This window comes from Camponotus floridanus, unplaced genomic scaffold (assembly GCF_003227725.1).
Source record: "Camponotus floridanus strain SB8 unplaced genomic scaffold, Cflo_v7.5 scaffold434, whole genome shotgun sequence".
NCBI lineage: Eukaryota > Metazoa > Arthropoda > Insecta > Hymenoptera > Formicidae > Camponotus > Camponotus floridanus.
Window position 1 is genome coordinate 1 of NW_020229586.1, and position 21,033 is coordinate 21,033.

Genomic DNA, 21,033 nt, shown 5'->3' on the forward strand with positions numbered 1-21,033 from the left:
CACTTATGAAACATCTAGAAAGGTTTATCGAACGGCTACGAACGATTATCCAACGGTTATCGAGCTATAATGAGTGGCAGTGATCGAAGAGGAAACGGTCTCGAACGAGGCTACGAACGATTCAAGAACAGCTGCGAACAAGGCTATGAACACGTCAGGAATGGCTACATGCAAGGCGGTATACAAGTCCGGAATGGCTACGAACGAGTCAAAAACGATTGACAACGAGGCTATGAACGGGTCAGAAACGACTGCGAACGAGGCTATGGACTGCTTAAAAACGACTATCAACAGGGTCAATCGCGCCAACAAAGGGACCAAGAACGGTAGTGAACGGCAATTGAACGGCAATCGAACGGCTATTGAACGGCTATAAACGGCAATCGAACGGGTCAGCAACGGCAATCGAACGGCAGTGAACGGCTATTGAATGGCTACGAACGGCTACTGAACGGTTACGAACGGCTAATTCGATCGACGAATCGAAACAACGATGGGCCAACGATCGGGAATAACCGGGGAAGCGAAGAAACAACATAGTTTAGAGAAACGGCAGTTGGTGAACGAACTGCACGCACCGGCGAGAAAAAATTTCCCCCGAAGGCACGTAATAGTGCGGGGATACGATGATCTGTGGCAACCCGACATTGTCGAGATGTATCCGTACTCTCGTTTCAACAGAGGTTACAACTACATACTCACAGTCATCGATGCGTTGAGCAAGCACGCGTGGGCCGTACCGCTCAAGAGTAAAGGCGGAAGCGAGACAGCTGACGTTATCGCCGAGATAATTCGAGATAGCGAGAGGTGTCCGAAAAACATACAGACTGACATGGGGAAGGAATTTTATAACGCCGACGTGCAACGGCTCATGCGAAAACACGGCATAAATCATTATTCTACGTATTCGGTATTGAAGGCATCGATCGTCGAGCGATTCAATCGCACGCTAAAAGACGATATGTGGAAGATGTTTACGCTGAACGGATCTTACAAGTGGGTCAAGGCGTTGCCGGGACTCGTATCGGATTACAACGCGCGCAAGCATCGAACGATCAGTATGCGACCCGTCGACGTTACCCCTGCGATTGCCGAAAGACTCTTGGCTACTGTATACAACCGTGTAAATATCGCGGGTCCGGCGAAATTCAAAGTAGGTGACTCGGTACGCGTTAGCAAGTACAAGACAGTTTTCGAGAAGGGTTACACGCCAAATTGGACAACTGAGGTGTTTAAAATTGTAAAAGTGCAGCATACTAATCCCGTGAGTTATCTACTCGAGGATTATCGCAAAAAACCTATCGCTGGAGCGTTCTACGAGCACGAGTTGCATCGCGCGAATTATCCCGACGTGTATCTCGTGGAGAAAATACTGCGCAGGAGAGGTGACGAGGTATACGTGAAATGGCTGGGATTTGACAATTCGCACAACTCTTGGATACATAAGGACAATATGATATAATTTATACAGTGTTTATTAATATTTCTTTCAATAATACTATATATTCTTAATATAAGTATGTAAGATATGCGCTACATAAAATATATGAAATATAAATGTGTAAGATGTGTATTATATAAAACTATATGAAGTACAAAATATATACAGTAATAAATAAAATATATACATGTATTTACAAAGGTATCCTATAATGTCCCCATGGTAACGTGTCAGTCGAATCAGGTACGATATATCGCTTGTCATCGTACGGACTCAGAGCAATTTTCGTCTCGCGGACGGTATACACTTGGTGCAATTTAGATATTATACACGACTGCTGTCGCGTCATTTCGATCTCTTCGTTTAAACACCGCGTGTAATCTTCGAAGGTTATCGTTCTCGCGACAACGTTGCTCTTGACGCCTTTAACTTTCTTCGTGTCTTTCTTTCCGTCCACTCGTAACGCGTACATCTTTGCTCTGAGCCCGACGAATTCGGTCATGGCACCGTCGTTTTCGTCCTTCATCAGACCCGGTACCTTTTTATTTACAAGCGGTATATCGTACGTATTGTCCACCGCATAATCGCTCGTGTCGAATCTAACAATGTCGCGCTTCATGTTGTCGTACACATCCGCGCACTCGATGTGATATATGAGACTATCCGTATCGGTGTACATTACCCGGCATTTGTCGTGATACAGAGGATATATGTACTTGTGATGAAATTCGTACAGACACGTCTTGGATATGTCGAGGATGCACATACCCACGTAAATCGGTTTGTAAAATTTCACCTCGAGTTTACGCAATTCTACCGCAATCAGATTTTCCGAAAAGACGCTTCTGCTGTGAAAATTCGGTTTCGCGATCATCGCTTCCGCACCGACCGTCCCATTTTATTAATAATTTTACATCGACACGATTACGCACATTTTCCATCGTTTTGCCAAATACCGCGTTGTTTATTAATTTATATAAATTTTTCTCGAAATCGTTTTTCGCGAGTGTCCTGAAACGTGTATTTAATTCTATGTAATTTCGAAGCCATGGAGATTGAGAAAACTGTAAAATTCTATGTATTTTTGTTATACGAAGGCCGTGACGCGTACACTGTTGTAGGTTACGGTAGTGTATCACGTAACGCTTCTTATCGTACAACGTTGCGAGGAGCTTGTCTTGCCGCTTGCCGGGCGGCTTGTCGCGTGTCGGACAAAACGGTAAGTCGGTGTGCGTATCGTGAAGATGTTGCGGGTACTCGAGATCGACTTCGAGGATATACCCCGTGGGCGAATCTAACGCTATAGATGATACGTCAAAATTCGACGCGTCGTCGACCCATCGAAAATCGGCGTAAGGCAACGGTTGACACATTGCCCATCCGTATAAATTATTAACGTCAAAATACATCAAGTACGACGATGGTTTCGATGGATCGTACGAGTGTCGCATGTACTTGTTATTAGCGCGCGCGTATCTGTTGGTTCAGACCACCGCGTATATCGCGTTCTATAAACATGACCATGTCGATATCTGTAAGCAACTCGAACGTAATCTTTGTATGCTTTAACATGGCGTCTCACGTGTATCCGGGAAGAGTATAGTAATACGCGGGGTCGAGTCCGTAACTTTTTATGCAGCTATCGCGAAAATTTTTGAAAATATCGGCTAATAACAAGACGTCGATTTTGAGATACATGTCGCTATATTCGCCCAGCGTTCGGATGGAGAATCGCATCCAGATGTTCTCGGCATGCGCATAATCGCTCTCGGATATAGTTTCACCGGTCAAGGAACTATAAAACGATTCGCGCGGTGGTAAATGCGTATCTCGCAACCTATCTACCGAGTCGATGTATTCGTACGGAAAGACGCCTTTTCGCGTTAATAAACTAAAATTTTCCGCGGATAAATTTTGAAATTCCGATTTTAAAATTTTGAGTTTGTCTTTGTCTAGATAAGATGCCAATTTGTCGAGACTCGATGTAAGAAATTTGTACGAATCGATGAAGCGTAATTTTACATTATTTTTCCAATCGCCTTCCTTAAGGTCGACATTTTTCGTAAATGAAATATATTTCTCTTTCGTTATCGGAAGTAACTCGACGCTCCCTTCGAATGCTGTGGCTATTTCCTCGATAATAAAGTGCGAATCGTAACCGGATAAATTATGAAAAACTATCGGAATACAAAAAGATTCTTTGTAATTTAAATTGCAATTTGAATGCGCGGGACTTCTGTACCGCCCGGTCAGATGACAATGATCGCGAACGCGTGTATCGTCTTGCGCGAACGGCTTTTCGCATATATGGCATTGAGTGGCGTTGTGAAATTTTTTACACTCTTCGGACGTTTAACCATGGGGACATTGATCGTTAAAATATTCTTAACGCGAATCGCTAAATTTTTAAGATCTTCGACGAACCACGCTATACAATCGGCGCTACGACGCGAATGGTACGCCGATAAAGATTCGTCGTATGAACAATGCATATAATACGCTATACTAAATACCCGATGATGCTGGTACAATTTTTGTTGTTGTTCTTCCTCCGTTTTGATCAGAACGCATTCCAGGTACCAGGCATCGGCGTACACGACAAATGGAAGCCGCTCTTTCCTGTTGTAATTGTTGAACTCGAGCCTTGTCCTTGTCGCTCGGCAACCGGATAGCGCAGTCGTTCATCTCCCCGCAGTCGACCGTATGCGACTGCAACTTGTCATCTGAACTAAAATAATGCAGGCATCTGTAAAAAAATTTTTTTTTTTAATTTTGAAAAATTTGTTATATAAATTATAATTATTTTATATTAATATATATATTAATATATATATATATATATATTAATATATATATTAATATATACATACCGATCGCAGATATATTTGTGATTTTTGTGTTTGCTCAGTTGCGAGCTCACGAGCCGGGATAAATTTTTTATCCACGCGAAATGTCCCACGTTGTTGCCGTCTTCCACGTATAGCAGATTCACATGCTTATCTCGCTTCTGCTCTGTCAGTCATAGTGGAACAATGTTCTCGCTTTCGATGCCGTACACGTTGATCGAGATACTGTTTGCGAGTTCAAATTTTTTAATTTGATTTAAAGTTACTGGAAACTCAATGTCCCGGAGATTCAGTACTGTCGCGTAATGCGGGTACGATGATTCTCGTTCCGCGTTCCTTTCTGCGGGATATAGAGCGGCGACCACTGCCCACGCGAAACACGCATTGTCTTTAGACTGTACGTTAACCACCGCTCTTTTCATCATAATCTCCCGCGACAATTTAATGTGGCATCCCGCGCGCATTGGATTATATTTATTTACATTAACAGTCAAATTCTGTATTCCTGACAATGCCCAGCCACTATCGCGTTCCTGAAATTCCTCCAGAGACGCTAAAGTGGGCTCGATAACGCGGCGCTCGAACCACTCGCGTAAATCCGATGTGCGAAAGAGTTCACAGTTTCTCGTATTTATACTTTTATTCGCGCGTTTATCACTCGACACAAATTCACCATTAAACACAGTGTTCACTTTTACACTGTTGTGTCTTTTTAAAACATCTTGCACTTGCTCGAGCACGATGTCTTCGGCATCCTCGAGAAATTGAGGTTCGATATAGTTTGCGTTAATCACGGCACCGGTCAGAATACGGCTGTCGAACGCGGTATCGATCTCTCGCCAAACGAGTCTTTCCGCGTTATTGTCACCGCTGTAATCACCACCACTGGGAATAAACCGTCTCTGCAATCGAGTCTTTGCACCTTCTAGTCGCGCGATTTTAGCCACCAGAGATTGTCTATTTCCGATCGAGATCCGCGGACGCTTGACACGACTAAGTTCTTCGAGCTCTTGGATCAATTCCTCGCAACGCTGCAGCCACGCGAAATACTCGCCCAAGGTGGCAATTCGGAGAGATCCCTCCATCGCGTTCGGTCTGCTCGATGTTTTCCATTTTCCTGTCTTTTTCACACTTTTAAAGCACTACGTCACAGTTTTCTACGGATGACTTTTGCACACGATAAACAATACCGTTCTCTATCTTGAACGTGAAATCGCGCAAAAATCTTTCGAACGGAACACCGCTATACTTTTTTACAACCGACGTGTCGATGGGCGTTCAAATCACATACTATGATGATTTGCACTTCAATCCTTCTTATATATAAAGGAGGAAACAAAGGTGCAAAGCTGCCGAACATCGGCGCTCATACGCGTCGCAATATCATCTCTTCCGAGAAAAAATTACGGAGAACGATTCTGGAAGGTACCATTTGTTTATATTGTTGATAAATTCGCATGATGTATAATTCAATGAGAGAGAGATAAGGATTCGTCGAACGGAAAAAAATCTAGAATTACTTATATCGGGGGTGTACCGCGAAAGCAGGGGTGCAAAGCAGCCGAACATCGGCACTGATATACGAGCGGTGGAAGCAAGGGTGCAAAGCTACCGAACATCGGTGCTGATGTACATTGCATTCCTTCCGAGAAAAAACATGCGAGATGATTCTAAGGTGTTTATATTATTTATCAACCGGGCACGTAATACAATATCGCTTATACTTTCGATAAACATATGGGACCGCGCATACTTTTTTTAACGAGGTGTTTACGGCGATATGGCGATAATGTCGCATCTCTATTATACGATCTCGTACCGAGATCTCGCTGCCTTGTCAGAAAGAGTTTGGCAGTGCGCGAATCGAGAAATCGAAAGTGAAGAAATCGAAAGTGAAGAAGTGAATATTTTTTTCATATTATAACAATGGAGCTGCAAACACGTATAGACGAATGGAGGTGCATAATCACCCTTTTCCGAGATGACAACAATAGTGCTATGGAAAAATCGTACACTAAACAGATGTCGATAACACAATATGTGCGCGATCGAGAATTAGGCATACGAGATATGCGTAAGCAACGTTTCGTCAGACAAGCCGAGGTTAATATGTACGAGAATGGGTATATCGAATGGCCCGATCATGTACAACTGAAAATTTTTCGTGAAATTCGGAAGACACACTTCTCAATTGATGTATATGATGATGATGATTACTCTTATTTCGGCAGTAAACGTAAAATTATTCGAATCATAGACTCAGAAGATGGGTGGCAATACCAATGTATTAGACGCTATAATTGCGGTCAAATATTTGAATATGAGAATCATGTTTATATATATAAAAATGTCGATTACAGTTGGGTAGATAGGTGTATCAATGACTGCACATACACGCCGTGTATAAATATACGTATCCCAACGGGCATAAACCAAACGTACATAGAGTTAATAATCTGGAATGATTTTTATCATAATATTGAATATGATGATTTTAGAAAATGCATTGCTGGTAATCATCATAAATTATTATATATAACGCGGTATTGTACACAATGTCAATCTCGTAAATGCAAATGTCCATCTGAAATTATATACAAAAAGTATGCATATCAAAAGAAAAAGCAACAGGAAGAGAATGTACAGGTAACGGATAATTTTTGCTAATATAATTACGAAATTAATTTAAAATGTTCAAGTAATTATTTTTGTGTGATTTTTTTTTGTAGGAGAATGTTTCAGGAGAGATGAAAAATCTGAATGGAGATCAGAATGGAGAACAAAATAATCTGAATGGAGATCTAAGTAGAAATCATAATGACGATTGTTATGTAAATTTTGATGAGCTATGGGCATTGTATAATATAACGGATTAAATTTTATATTTTATATTTTATATTTTACATTTTATTTCAATTTTAATTTTAAATACACATACACACACACACAAATATGTATAATATACACACACACATTTTAAAATAAATTTTATATATATTTTACTTTAAAAAAATCTAATTATTTCGCATGTCTCTCCTTGCGTTCCCATCCCTGCGCTAGTTATAAGTATCGTGTTGTACTCGCACCATCGCTCCCCCCTCTCCCTCGCACGCGTTGCCATTCGAAGAAATGCTGCTGTTTATATTATTTATAAACCGAACGTGTTCGTACGCAATATTGTTTATCAATCGAGCATGTAATAACGCGCAATGGGCGCGTTCAAGACGGCAAAGCGGCTAACTTGCTCGCCGAGCAAATGCATTGAACAGTACAAATTGCTAGCTGCTTCGTCGCAGCGGCTAGCCTAGCTGCGTAGCATAATTTACCTTTGCTTTCTTAGCTAACGATTTAGCATTGTAGGTTATGTGTATTTGTTTGTAAATAAGTATGTACAGTTTTTCTTAACTTCTGTTGTAAATTTAATATTATTGTTAACATTTTATTAGATTTTATTAACATGTCGAAGATTCCAAATGCACAAACTATCATTTTAGAAGATGGAAGTCAATACATTATTGATAATAATGTATTATTACTTTCTAATAATGACGGTATGTACATAATGTAAAAATTATATCAATTGAAAATCAGAAAATAGTGCAACATGTATTAAGAGAAACACAAGACACTATGAATAGACATTGTGCTTCCGCTACTGAAATTAATGATGAAAGTAATAATATACATATTTTTATTTATTACCTAAAACTTCTATTATTCTATTTATTACTATTTTTTATAATCTAAAAAATAATTGCAAACGATTTTTTAGATAACTTTTCCTGGAATGAAAAAGCTATCCTTTTAATGCTGGAAGAGTACAAAAAAAGGGCTGAACGCTTTAGAAATCCTAAAAGCAAGAAAAAGCAACTTTGGCAAGAAATATCTGACGAGATGACAAAATATGGATATAAAGTTGATGCAGATGTAATAGATAAAAAATTTAGGAATATGAAGACAAGATATTTAATTATAAAAGATAATAATGATAAGAAGAAAACAACAGGAACTGGTAGAATTTCCTGGGCTTATTTTGATATTATGTCTGAAATTTTTTTCGATGATAGGACAGTAAACCCAAATTTCGTAATAGCATCAACTGTACTTTCGAATAATAATAACAATAATAAGAACGAAACTGAAGAAATTACTACATCTGAAAACATTCCCGAGAATGAAAGTATTGAAGAAAACGACAATATGTCATCTACTTCTACTAGTTCAAGTGTTAGGTCAAATATTTTTAAAAAGAGTATACAAAATAAAAAGATATATGGAAAAAGAAATAAGCCTATAGATAATTACAGAAAAAAATGTATAGACATCGAAGAAGATCGAATTAAAGAATTAAGAAAGTTAAGAGAAACTGTAGAAAATAATAATACAATACAAAGAGAAAAACTGGAGATGTTAAAGCAGTACTTATTAATTCAACAAGGAAAATCATAATATTTTTTACTCAATAATAATTTGTGATAAAAGTTCTAGTTCTTTATATTTAGTCCTTTTAGTTTTAGTTTCAAATATATATCTAACCAAATATAAATATTAATTTAAAAAGTTTTCATATTTTGTTGAAAAACCATTATAAGTATCTGAAAGTATTATATAAGTAATGTAAATGTGCAACAGAGTTTCTTCTTACAATGGTTTTTATGATCAGTTTTGAAGGAATTTGTTTTTTAGAAAAATTTACATTATCTTTTGTTTTTAATTTCTTTTATTTCTTATAAATCTTAATAATTCTTTTTTTAGTACAGATATATTATTAAAAACTTAAAAAATGTACATTAACATATGACTGTTGTAGAAGCCAAAAATATTAATATTAGATCTTAAGAATTTTAAAGATTGTTACATTGTACTTATTTTTTTATTTTACAATGTCTGTGATTTTTAGTTTATTTTTTAATTACTATTGCATTTTATTTATTTAAAAATTATTCGCACTTGTAATTAATTTTAACGTAATATTGAAGTTATATAATCTCTTTTTCTATCTCCTATTGCAACCCTATGTTCATCGAAAATGCGCAAATTAATTTCATTATTATCATCTTCATTTTGTTGTTCATAATCTTCGTCTAATTCTAGGCCTTCGTTTTTTATAATGAAATTGTGCAGTACACAAGCTGCTACAATTACTGTAGGTATCAAATCGATTCTAGACATATCTAAAAATTTTAAACGCCTCCATTTTCCTTTTAGCAGTCCAAAAGATTGTTCAATAATACATCTGACTGAGCTTAGTATTGTATTAAATCTCGTTTTTTCTGGTGTGAGATGACCATTATCTCTGTATGGCTTCATAAGAAATGGAAGCAATGGATAAGCGTTATCTCCTAATAAATGTTGATTCTCATGTATTGGAGGATCATTTCCAGTTAGCAAAGCAAATAAAGGACTTTGTCTAAACACTCTAGCATCATGAACTCTTCCTACTATACCAGCAAAAACATCTATAAATTCTTTTCTGTCATTACAAACAGCCTGCAAAATCACTGAATGGTAATTGTTTCTGTTATAATAATCAACAAAATTATGTTGTGGTGCTTTTATGGCAATGTGGGTTCCGTCGATAGCTCCTATAATGCCAGGTATACCTATAGTAAGAAAAATTATGTATTAAAAAGCAATATAAATGTATTTAGTAAAATTGTTTAAATATTAATAAAAAATTTTAAAATAAAGTTTTTTTAAGCAAATTTGTATATTATTTTGTATTATTATTTTACATTTTTTATAATATATTATTAATATTATTAGAAGTATAGTTAATTTTTAATCTTATAAAAAATAAAGCATTTTTACCCGATTTTTCTTTCAATACATGACATGTTCGCTGTCTTTCTATATCATTTGGCCATATAATAAATTCACGTCGTAATTCTGCAATTTGTGAGATTGTTTCCAAAAAAATATGATGGCCAGTGCTTTTAGCTAAATTAAACCGATCTCCAGCGGCTAAAAAAGATTCTTGTTTCGCCAAGATCCAAATTGAAAAAAGAAGCTTTTTTTGAAATGGAACTTTATCTTCGACATTTCTCAAGTGTTGTAAATAAATCAATAGTGTCTACAAAAATTTTTTATTAAATCATGTGGCTATAAAATAAATAAAATAAACTAAATAAATAAAATAAAATATAAAATAAAATAAAACTTTTTTACCTGAAAAGTTTCTCTTGACATTCTAAAGTGTGCTTTGAAATCATCCATAGTGTAATTAAATATTATATTTTCATAATAATTTTGATTTCTTAATGGTATTTCATTTCGTAGTTGAACGTTAATAAATTCATTTAAAGGTTGGCCTATATAGTTAGCCGCAACACCCACTGCGTTAAAATCTATATCGTCTTCAAATAATTCTTCTAAAATAACATTAGCCAACATTTTTCTTTCGCAAGATTTATAAGACTTTAACAAAAGTTCTCTAACAAAAATTATAAGATATCAAGGTTATACCAAAGCATAGCGTTCAACGACGTCCGAGCTGCTATTTGTTAGCAGCATAGCATTCGCTCGGCGAGCAAGTTAGCCGCTTTGCCGTTTTGAACGCGCCCAATATTGCGATAAAACATCTAACACGCGCCGCTGCCGAAATCCCCTCTGTCCTGCGTGATGTCATTCCCCCGTGCCACCGTAATACCCCGCGCGCCTCACCCCCCCTGTGACGACCTGAGTTAGAACCCCCCCTATATCACTACTTAACTCTTTTAAAAATAATATAAATATATTTTTTATATTATTTTTTGGTTTTTCTTATTTTTCTAAATCAATTTTTATAGATTCTTCAATGAAAAAAATTATACAAGATATAAGCGTTCCTTTAAGCTTAAAGATGAAAAACAACCAACAAATATCAGATCAAACTTCTATTAATACTGAAAATTTACTCAAAGATCATCTAGATTCACACAATTTATTTACATTAACAGAATCATTAGAAAATGAAGATAACATTTTGATGCAATAAGATTTAAAATATTAACATTTTAAAATTTTAATATTTTGTAAACTAAAAATTATTTTAAACCAAAAATTATTTTAAAATTTATGTTTTCATACATCTTATCAAATAATTTCAGAAAATATAATTATCTCGTGTGCTAATGAAAACATGAATAATGAAATACATTTCAATAAGTATCCAAATCAGTCAGAAAATATTATACAAAATATAACTTCTTCATGTAAATACTACCACATTTTATTTATAATTTTTAAACAAATTTATTTATAAATATACTTTGATTTTACTTAATTTTTAAACAATTTTATTTATAATTAAATAGTAATTTATATACATATATAATAATTTTTAGCAAACGGCTATCAAAATTGTTCAAAACGTGACTCCAATGACACCTTTGATATTATGGAGCGATTACCCTTAAGTAATAAATGTTTATATAAATATTTACATAAAACCATATATATTGTGACGTTCTGGTAACGTCAATCTGTTGGTTCCGTGAGGCAGGCTTTTCCAACAGTTTTCCGAGTTCGACAGAACGTCTTAGTTGTGGATTCTTTTTCTTGCGGTTAAGGGGGTAAAATCCCAGGATAATTAACTGCTTTGAATTGTGTTTTCTTTATTCATGATGATTAAAGAAATATACTTTTGTTTAAAATTTAAACACTTTATTCTGACTTGAATTGCTCTAGCAGTTTACAGTACGAATAAGAATCTGAGTGGGTTTTAAGTCCAGAGTGAATCTGAACTGACTGACTGACTGATCTAAAACTGAGCAAGAATGAGGTTGAACAGAGCTCTTGTTCCGTTGTTGGAAGAGTTTTTATACTCTTTTAAAATTGAATAGTAGGGGTAATTTATGATGGAGTTTTAAGAACAAATTCTTTAGCTATGAAACGGATTTTTGCGAACTTCTTGGGTGGTCCTTAAGAGAAAGTTTTTCTAAGAATACATATTAGTTGGTTCTCTGAATGCATTGCTTGCAAGGTCGTGTCTTACATAAATTACGATAAATGACCCTTTCCAAAGAATTACAATAACTATTTGATTATTTAAAATATTGGTCATTTATCATGATTTTTACATAAATAGATTCTCTCTAATCTTTGGACATGTTTTACAATATATTTATATAAAAGAAGCTTATATTTAAAAGGACTTCCTTATATCGGTTCTTGTCTTTCCTAAGTATTACACATAAGTCTATCTCGCTCGTATAGATGATTCATATACATATATATATATATATATATAGATATATATATATATATATATATATATATATATATCTCAGATTGGTATTTTATTATAGGTGACGTATAAGCGTGTCTCTCTTAGTTTCATGTTAGTTTGTGCTTGTAGCTTATTGGATGGAGGATAGTGAAAAAAGGAAAAAATTTCTCCTAGATCTAAGGATCTATGGATCGCCGGACATGACACATGTAGTTCCAGACGACTTTCCGATTCAACAGAACGGAATCCTGGGCACAGAATTCTTCAAAAATCAACGAGCAACTATCGACTACCCGAGGGCCAGTCTAGTTGTAAACGGAATTCCATACTATTTTCATAGTGATGAAACTGTCATGATCCCAGCACGAACACGGAAACAAATCTTCATACGAGTAGCTAATCCTGAAATAAAAAACGGATATGTTCCGAAATTAGATGCAGGGCCGCAGGTGTACTTAGGTAACGCCGTCGTATCCATTCATCACGGAATTGCATATCTATATGTTATAAATTCATCAGACGAGAATATAAAGTTAGCAATTCCTACAGTAAAATTATATCCGTTTGAAGAAACAAAGAATAACAAAGAAATAGAAGAAATCAATGAATCCGAGTCAAGAGATCTAGAATCACGAGTCAATAAAATATTACAATTACTACGTCTCGATTATTTAAACGAAGAAGAAAGAGTAAACGTCATTAATTTGGTAACGAAAAATAAGGAAAGATTCCATTTACCAGGAGAAGCTTTAGGAGCAACTAACGTGTTAAAACATCGTATATTTATTAGCGATGACCATCCAATTAATGTCAAACAGTATCGATATCCTCAAGTACATAAGGAAGAGATACAACGACAGATTGGAGAAATGTTAGAAAAAGGTGTAATAGAACCATCAAGTTCACCTTATAATTCTCCTTTATGGATTGTTCCAAAGAAAGATGATTCGTTAGGCAATAAAAAATGGCGTTTAGTTATAGATTTTCGTACCTTAAATGAAAAAACGGTGGGCGACGCATATCCATTACCAAATATTGTAGATATACTCGATCAATTGGGAAGTGCAAAATATTTTTCAATATTCGACTTAGCATCTGGATTCCATCAAATTTTAATGGATAAAGATGACAAACATAAAACAGCTTTTTCGACGCCTTATGGACATTTTGAATATAATCGCATGCCATTCGGATTAAAGAATGCTCCTGCCACGTTCCAAAGATTAATGGATCAAGTATTAACGGGATTGCAGGGAATCGAATTATTTGTTTATTTAGACGACATTGTTATATACGCACGATCACTTGAAGAACATGAAATAAAATTTCAATGATTAATGAAACGTCTATCAGAAGCAAATTTATTTCTACAACCAGATAAATGTGAATTTTTGAAAAGAGAAATAGCATATCTCGGGCATATAATAACTGAAAATGGAGTACGACCAGATAAAAAGAAAATAATGGCTGTAAAAAATTTTCCAACGCCAAAAAACCAGAAAAAATATTAAACAATTTCTTGGACTTGCTGGATACTATCGACGATTTATAGAAAACTTTTCTAAAATAGCCAAACCGTTATCAGATTTAACCAAACAGTCAAATACGTTTGAATGGAAGAAAGAACAACAAAAAGCTTTTGATAAACTACGAGAAGTTTTGTGTTCAGAACCCATATTACAATATCCAAATTTTAATAAGCCATTTATTATAACAACAGATGCGTCCGGATTTGCAATTGGAGCAATTCTAAGTCAGGGAAAAATGGGATCTGATCTCCCTATAGCCTACGCATCGCGAGTATTAAATAACGCCGAAACTAGATATTCACCTACTGAAAGAGAATTATTAGCTCTTGTGTATGCAGTCAAACATTTTCGTCCTTACATTTACGGTCGTAAATTTACACTTGTTATGGATCATAAACCTTTAGAATGGTTAAACTCGGTATCAGATCCTACATCGCGATTAATGAGATGGCGATTAAAATTCGCGGAATACGAGTATGAAATAAAATATAAACCTGGAAAGAAAAATAAAAATGCAGATGCTTTATCTCGAAATCCTATCGAGGATATAAAAAATATATATCCACTACATGCTAAACGCGCATTCTCCTCATCTAGTGATACGTCAGCAGAAAAAGATTATAAAAAAATAAAAACGTTACATCCTATTTCTAAAAGACAGTTAACTACAGATAGCAACGGATCTGGTAACCCGGCACCACATAAAAAAATAAGGACTGATGATTTACCAACGTACAACGATTCGAACAAGGAAGAACGTATCGAGTTACATGAAACATTGTCGGATAGTGATAGCAGTACTATATCTTATTATTATGACACCGATATTGATAGCGATAATTCCGAAGTAACTTCCAAAAAACAAAAGAGAAAACACGAAAGCAGCTCATCTGGTCAAGGGCGACGTGTAAAACGAAAAAATCGAAGGAAAATGTATAAAAACATCAAAAAATCAAATTCATCAACCGAAGAATACGTTAATCTCGACCTCACCTGGAACATCGCCTATAGAAATAACATCTCCTGTTGAATATCCACATAAGGAAATAGCAGATGAAGATTTCGAAAGCAAACAAAGTCATCGGCATATGGAATTACATGATACAGAACAAAAGCCGATGGAAATAGATTTATCCGACGACAGTTTTAAAGCTGAAACTAATATTAACATAGAAGCAAATTCACGCACCTCATGGTTCTGCGAGAACACCACAAAATCTAGAAAATATACAAACATCAAAAAAAATCCCTGATAACGTAGATGCAATTCAAATCATTGAAAAGGATATTCCATTAAAAAAAGAAGAAATAGAAGCTATGAAAATAGATCAAGAAGATAAAATGGATTATGAAATAAATTATAGTCCTTTAAAATATCGTGAACAGAAAACACTTGAAAGTACCTCAATCGGAAGTAGCACCGAAACTGCTTCTTCACCCTTCCATGGAATAAATCCCAAATTAATAGAGATGACTAAGAGAAGAACAAAAATAAAAACTCCCCTTACTAATAGAAAACCAAGACCTAGAAAACAAACGAACATAAAACTTAAATCCCTTAAGACCACTAAACAAATCAAAAAATTAATGAAAAAAGGTAATTCATTTTCGCAAAAGCCAAGGATTAAAGAAGAAAGAAAAATTCCCACTAATATTTTATATACACGCCATCATATATGGATGAAGAAGGATCATATAATATATTTTATAGACACAAAAGGCAATCCAGTAGATGAAATTGGAAAAGAATTGATATGTAGAAAAATCTGTCAAATACCTGAAAATTTTAAAGGTACTCTAGGACATGTAATTACCGCAATTAAACCTAATAGAAGAACTTTCGGCATAATTATTAAAGAAGAATTAAAACAAGAAATATCTGAAGAAATCATAATGCGAGGATTCAAGGAATTAAAAATGAGACGATTCAATATACTACATGCTAACATATCTGAAAACAAAAGTAAAATAAATATATCCTGGTTTAAAATCCGCAACATGATACGTCTTGCATTTCTGGGAACTAATCTACAGATAACCATATGTCAAGGCCAAGTATGCATACCTAAGCACGAAGATAGACTACGAATTATTCGCGAATATCATGAATCAAGTATAGGAGGACATAAAGGTATAACTAAAACCATGACACGCATACGTCATAAATATTATTGGGATAATATGAAAAAACAAATCGAGAATTTTATTCGTACATGCAGTAATTGCCAAAGGAAAAAATTAGTTCGAATAAAAACAAAGCAGCCTATGGTTATCACCGATACACCACTTGATGCATTTGACAAAGTTTCTATGGATATTTTTGGACCATTACCTGTGACAAATTTTGGTAACAAATATATACTGACAATACAAGATCAATTAACCAAATATTCAGTAGCAGTACCACTAATCCAAGCAAATTCTGAAGAAATCGCAAAGGCATTCACACAACGATTCATATGTCAATTTGGAAGTCCTAAAGCGATTCTAACAGACCAAGGAACAAATTTCACTAGTAATGTAATGAAAAGATTTGCAAAATATTTTAAAATAAAACAATATCGTACAACGGCTTTCCATCCTCAATCTAATGGTTCTTTAGAAAGAAGTCATCACGTATTAACTGAATATTTAAAACATTATATTACAAACAAATGCGACTGGGACAATTGGCTCGAGCATGCCATGTTTTCATATAATACTAGCGTACACGAAGGAACAAAATTTACTCCTTTCGAACTAGTATATGGTAGAATAGCTCGTTTACTTTCGCAATTAGAATCAAATGATTCTTTAGAAACATACAACGACTATGTAACCGAACTCGTTGACAAATTAACAGAATTAAGAAAACTAGCCGTTTCAAATCTTACAAAAGATCGATATAAATATTATTACGATAAGAAATTAAAAATATAAGATTATAAAATCGGCGACTTTGTATATTTACTAAAAATGACTAAGAAACATAAGTTTGACGATGAGTATACTGGACCATACGAAATCATAGAGTTATTAGACAACAACAATATACAAATTTTAATTACGCAAAATAAGACGAAAATAACACACATAAATCGAACAAAACCTGCTCAAATTACAGACCCGGGATGACCGAGAACGAATACACTATAACGCCGTTAAGAGATAACCCTGGAATATTCTACGAAACCATTGGTGAATTACGCACGACTGAAATCTATTGGAAAATGATTACTTATATAGATATAACTGATATTTTTGGCATCTTAGAAAAAATTCAGAAGAAAATAGAATTAACTATACAACAATGTGATAATATTTTAGAAATATGCATAGCACAAAAACAACTCGTTCTACTACTTGCGAAACTACATAAAATCGTTCAATATTAAAACCACATTCGCGAGCTTATCGGAGACCATCGAATAAAAAGAGCACCTTTTGAATTTATTGGACAAATAAGTAAAATATTATTCGGAACAATGACAACCGAAGACGCTTATCATATCAATTCTGCCATACAGCCGGGGCCGTTACTAGGCACTACGCAATGTACGCTCCAGCGTAGGGCGCAACATTTAGAGGGGCGCAAAATTTTAGATGACGGCAATAATTTTTGAAATTTTTAAAAACATGTTAAAAGTAATAACTCGAACTGCAATGACTCGCTACTTAGTTCGGCTATTTCCGCTTGCAGAACTTCGCTTAACCGCGTGGTGGCGCGACGCGAGACGTGATAGCGAGAAAAAACATTCGCTAGAGGCGCTAGAGTCTACGCAGCGTCGGCAGCGCAGCGTATGCGAGCTTACATGTATTGAGATTGTCGTTTGTCACTTGTGTGCATCTGCATATCCCCTCCATGCGCGCGCCGTGCATGGTAGAGCGAGAAAACCCGTCCCGTCTCGTCTCACATCACTGATCCCCTCCACGGTTGCGTGCGCGTCCGCTCGCGTCTCGCGGTTTGCGACGTATTCTTTCTGCCTATACGACGGCCTACACGTACACGCTACACGCACGTCACGCTATATAGGGCGGATAAGACGCGCAGCGCGCAGGCAGAATACGGATCGAGTATCTATTGTGACTCGAGTTCTTTTTCGAGATTTATAGATAATTTCTTCTCGTATATTATTGAAAAGTAAACATAATTTACTTTGACTGTTGACTGTATATGTCCATTTCCTTTTTTCTAATTTATAAGTATTGATTTATATAAAAATAAAAAATATATTATACAATACTTATATGAATTATGAATTATACGCAACTATGAATAGCAAAAAATCGTCTGGTTTTCAATTTCGTCAAGAGAGAAAAAGGAAAGAAGAAGAAGGTAAAAAATTATCGGGTTCATTAGCTAAATATTTGAAAACTACAACAAATACTTCTATTCCTTGTTCAACGAGTTCGATGGCAAGCACATCTTGCACTGTCTCATTGATGTCTACTTCTTTAGATCCAATACTATCAACATCGACCGCAGACGTTTCATCTGACAAAGCTCTCTTAAATTCTATTCCACTTCCTGTTTCAATTCATGTTAATACCGATATCGATGTTGACAAAAATGACAATAGTTTTCAATTAGTTTGGATTGATCAATTTGAAGACCCAGGTCTCTGGCCCGATATAATTTCTCAAGATTTTCGAACTTAGGTGATAGATTATGGTATTCCCAATCAAATTATGAATTTTAATTTTCCATTAGATTCAAATAATAGGTGTTTTTCAACATCTTTATATACCCGTACAATGACTAACGGTGAGAAGTTATCTAGAAATTGGTTAATTTATTCAAAATCCAAAAATGCTGTCTTCTGTTTCTCTTGTTCTTTATATAAACGAAATGAAAATAAATTTTCAAGTTCCTCTGGGTATTCTGATTGGTCGAATATATATCGTGCCATTAAAGATGATGAGCAAACCAAGAAACATTTAGAAGCCTTTAAATCCTGGCAACTTTTCGCTAATCGAATGGTCTCTCAACACACTATAGATTTTCATAATGAAAAAGTTTTAAAAATTGAAGAAATGCATTGGAGAGATGTCTTTAAACGAATAATTCTAATTGTTAAATACCTTGCTCAACAAAATTTAGCTTTTCGAGGTACATCTAATACTTTATATACCTCTAATAATGGGAATTTCTTGCAACTTGTACAGATGATAGCCGAATTTGACTCAACCATGGCTGAACACTTGCGTCGATATTTAAAAAAAGAAAATGGACATTATTTAAGTAATATTATTCAAAATGAGCTATTATCATCTATGTCTAAATTAATTTTTGATTCAATAATTTCTTCAATTAATTCAAATAAGTATTTTGCGATTATAGTGGATTCAACACCAGATATCTCTCATCAAGATCAATTAACGATAGTAGTACGTTTTGTTTCATATAAAAATAATTATTATTACTCACGGATCTAGGTATCCAAATATAAGTGGATTTAAACATTGCTAATTTCGTAATATCAGAGTACGTATACTGATAAAAAAATAGTTATAATTATCATAAATTATTTTTAACTATTACGTCCAGGCCCGAGGGAGGATGGGTCGAAGGAAGGGCGTAACTGTATCCCGAGAACAGGTGTCTTAAGTGCAAGTGTCTCGGATCGAACGAGCCTGCGGGTGAGCCAAAGATAGGTCAACGATCACCAGGGGTCGATTTTACGCTATTTCTGGTCCAAATGTCCGCTCGTCGGTCCCCTTTTTGGTAAAGGAACTTAATCCTTTTTACCTGGGACGGGACCAAGTGCGATTCAGGAACGTGGGTGATGAGGGGGAATAGATTGAATTGAATGCGAGGAAATAAATTTAATTGAATTTATTATACATGAAAAAAGGAAATTATTTAAACATTTTGATTATAAATTTGTAGAAGCTTAATATCGCTAGTCGAATTTTCAAAGGTTAAAAGAAATTGTGTAGTCGACCAAACTAGCCAGAAATATAATTTATTCAATACGACGTTTCGACCATATGGTTGTGGTCCTTATCAAGTATACACTGAAATAGATATATAAGTTGCAAAAAATTATTATTATTTACATCTAATTTTCGGTTTGAACCGTAATACGCACAATTAATTTAGTTTCAACGTGAGATATTTTAAATATACATACAAAATTAGCCGAAGTAGTAGTAATCAGAGTGTCGGCATAGATAATAATCTTGTGCAAGCACAAGTCACATTTGCAAAACTTTATTTTGAAATTTCAATTTTAAGAACAATGAGTCCGTGTGGGACCTCGTCAAAGACTAAACGCGATCATAAGTAAAACGGAATTACATGACCTTTATTATTTTGTCATAAATGTTGTTTAAATTTTCTGTGTCTTTTTGTAAGTTGATTAGGTTATCAAATCTCTTTATGAAAAACATCTCAGCAATTTCTCTTTTACGAACATACTTCTCGTTGTGTAGGATGTTCGGTTTTAACCAATCAAAATCATGACCAGATTCTAATCTATGCTTGCTAATTACTGAATGATTAGTTTCATGTAATTTTATGTTGTTACAGTGTTCTTTTATTCGCGTACGTAAATGTCTTTTTGTTTGTCCGATATATGCTAAATTGCAATCTTTGCAATTTAACTTGTATACCACGCCTGTTTTGTCATTATCGTGTAAGCGATCTTTACCTCGTGTGATTAAATTATTTAGTTTTTTGGTTATCTTATACACGACCTTAAAGCCTCCATTACGTAAGAGACGGTATAAGTCTTGACTAACATTTTCAACATATGGTCTAACGTTTTCAACATATTCGGACGTGACTCGGTTTATCACAATACCCTCAAAAGAGGGTTGAATGATAGAGTAGCGCCGGTATTAACATTATCCAAGGTGTACTACATGGAGGTTACTCGCTCGGATTTGCATCTGTTGTGTGTGTGATCCAGCTAACTAAGGCAAGATCGATTCCTCAACATATCCTCATATTTCGCTGAAGTCAAATTGCCAAAAAATTGCTCCATAAAACGTGTATGAAACGTCTCGTTAGTTCCTTCATTTACC

General features: G+C 35.0%; 2 protein-coding genes across 2 annotated transcripts; one reads left to right on the forward strand and one right to left on the reverse strand.

Annotated features, from left to right (window-relative positions):
- Positions 1 to 145: 145 nt before the first annotated feature.
- LOC112639040 (uncharacterized protein DDB_G0290803-like) lies at positions 146 to 8,736 on the forward strand. The gene is made up of 3 exons (XM_025411831.1): positions 146 to 347; positions 7,862 to 7,960; positions 8,060 to 8,736. Exons 1-3 carry the CDS (start codon positions 146 to 148, stop codon positions 8,734 to 8,736), a joined length of 978 nt encoding a protein of 325 aa, XP_025267616.1.
- Positions 8,737 to 9,249: 513 nt separating this feature from the next.
- Positions 9,250 to 10,124, reverse strand: LOC112639038 (protein ALP1-like). The gene is made up of 2 exons (XM_025411830.1): positions 10,118 to 10,124; positions 9,250 to 9,890 (listed from the first exon to the last, which is right to left on the reverse strand). The coding sequence occupies exons 1-2, from the start codon at positions 10,122 to 10,124 to the stop codon at positions 9,250 to 9,252; spliced, it is 648 nt and encodes a 215-aa protein (XP_025267615.1).
- Positions 10,125 to 21,033: the final 10,909 nt, after the last annotated feature.

What these genes read in the sequence shown, in the direction of transcription:
- LOC112639040 (XM_025411831.1), top strand. Translation starts at nt 146, where the DNA reads ATGAACACGTCAGGAATGGCTACATGCAAGGCGGTATACAAGTCCGGA. An exon ending in TAGTGAACGGCAATTGAACG is followed by an intron (nt 348 to 7,861) that starts GCAATCGAACGG and finishes ATGTAAAAATTA; the next exon opens with TATCAATTGAAAATCAGAAA. An exon ending in TACTGAAATTAATGATGAAA is followed by an intron (nt 7,961 to 8,059) that starts GTAATAATATAC and finishes ACGATTTTTTAG; the next exon opens with ATAACTTTTCCTGGAATGAA.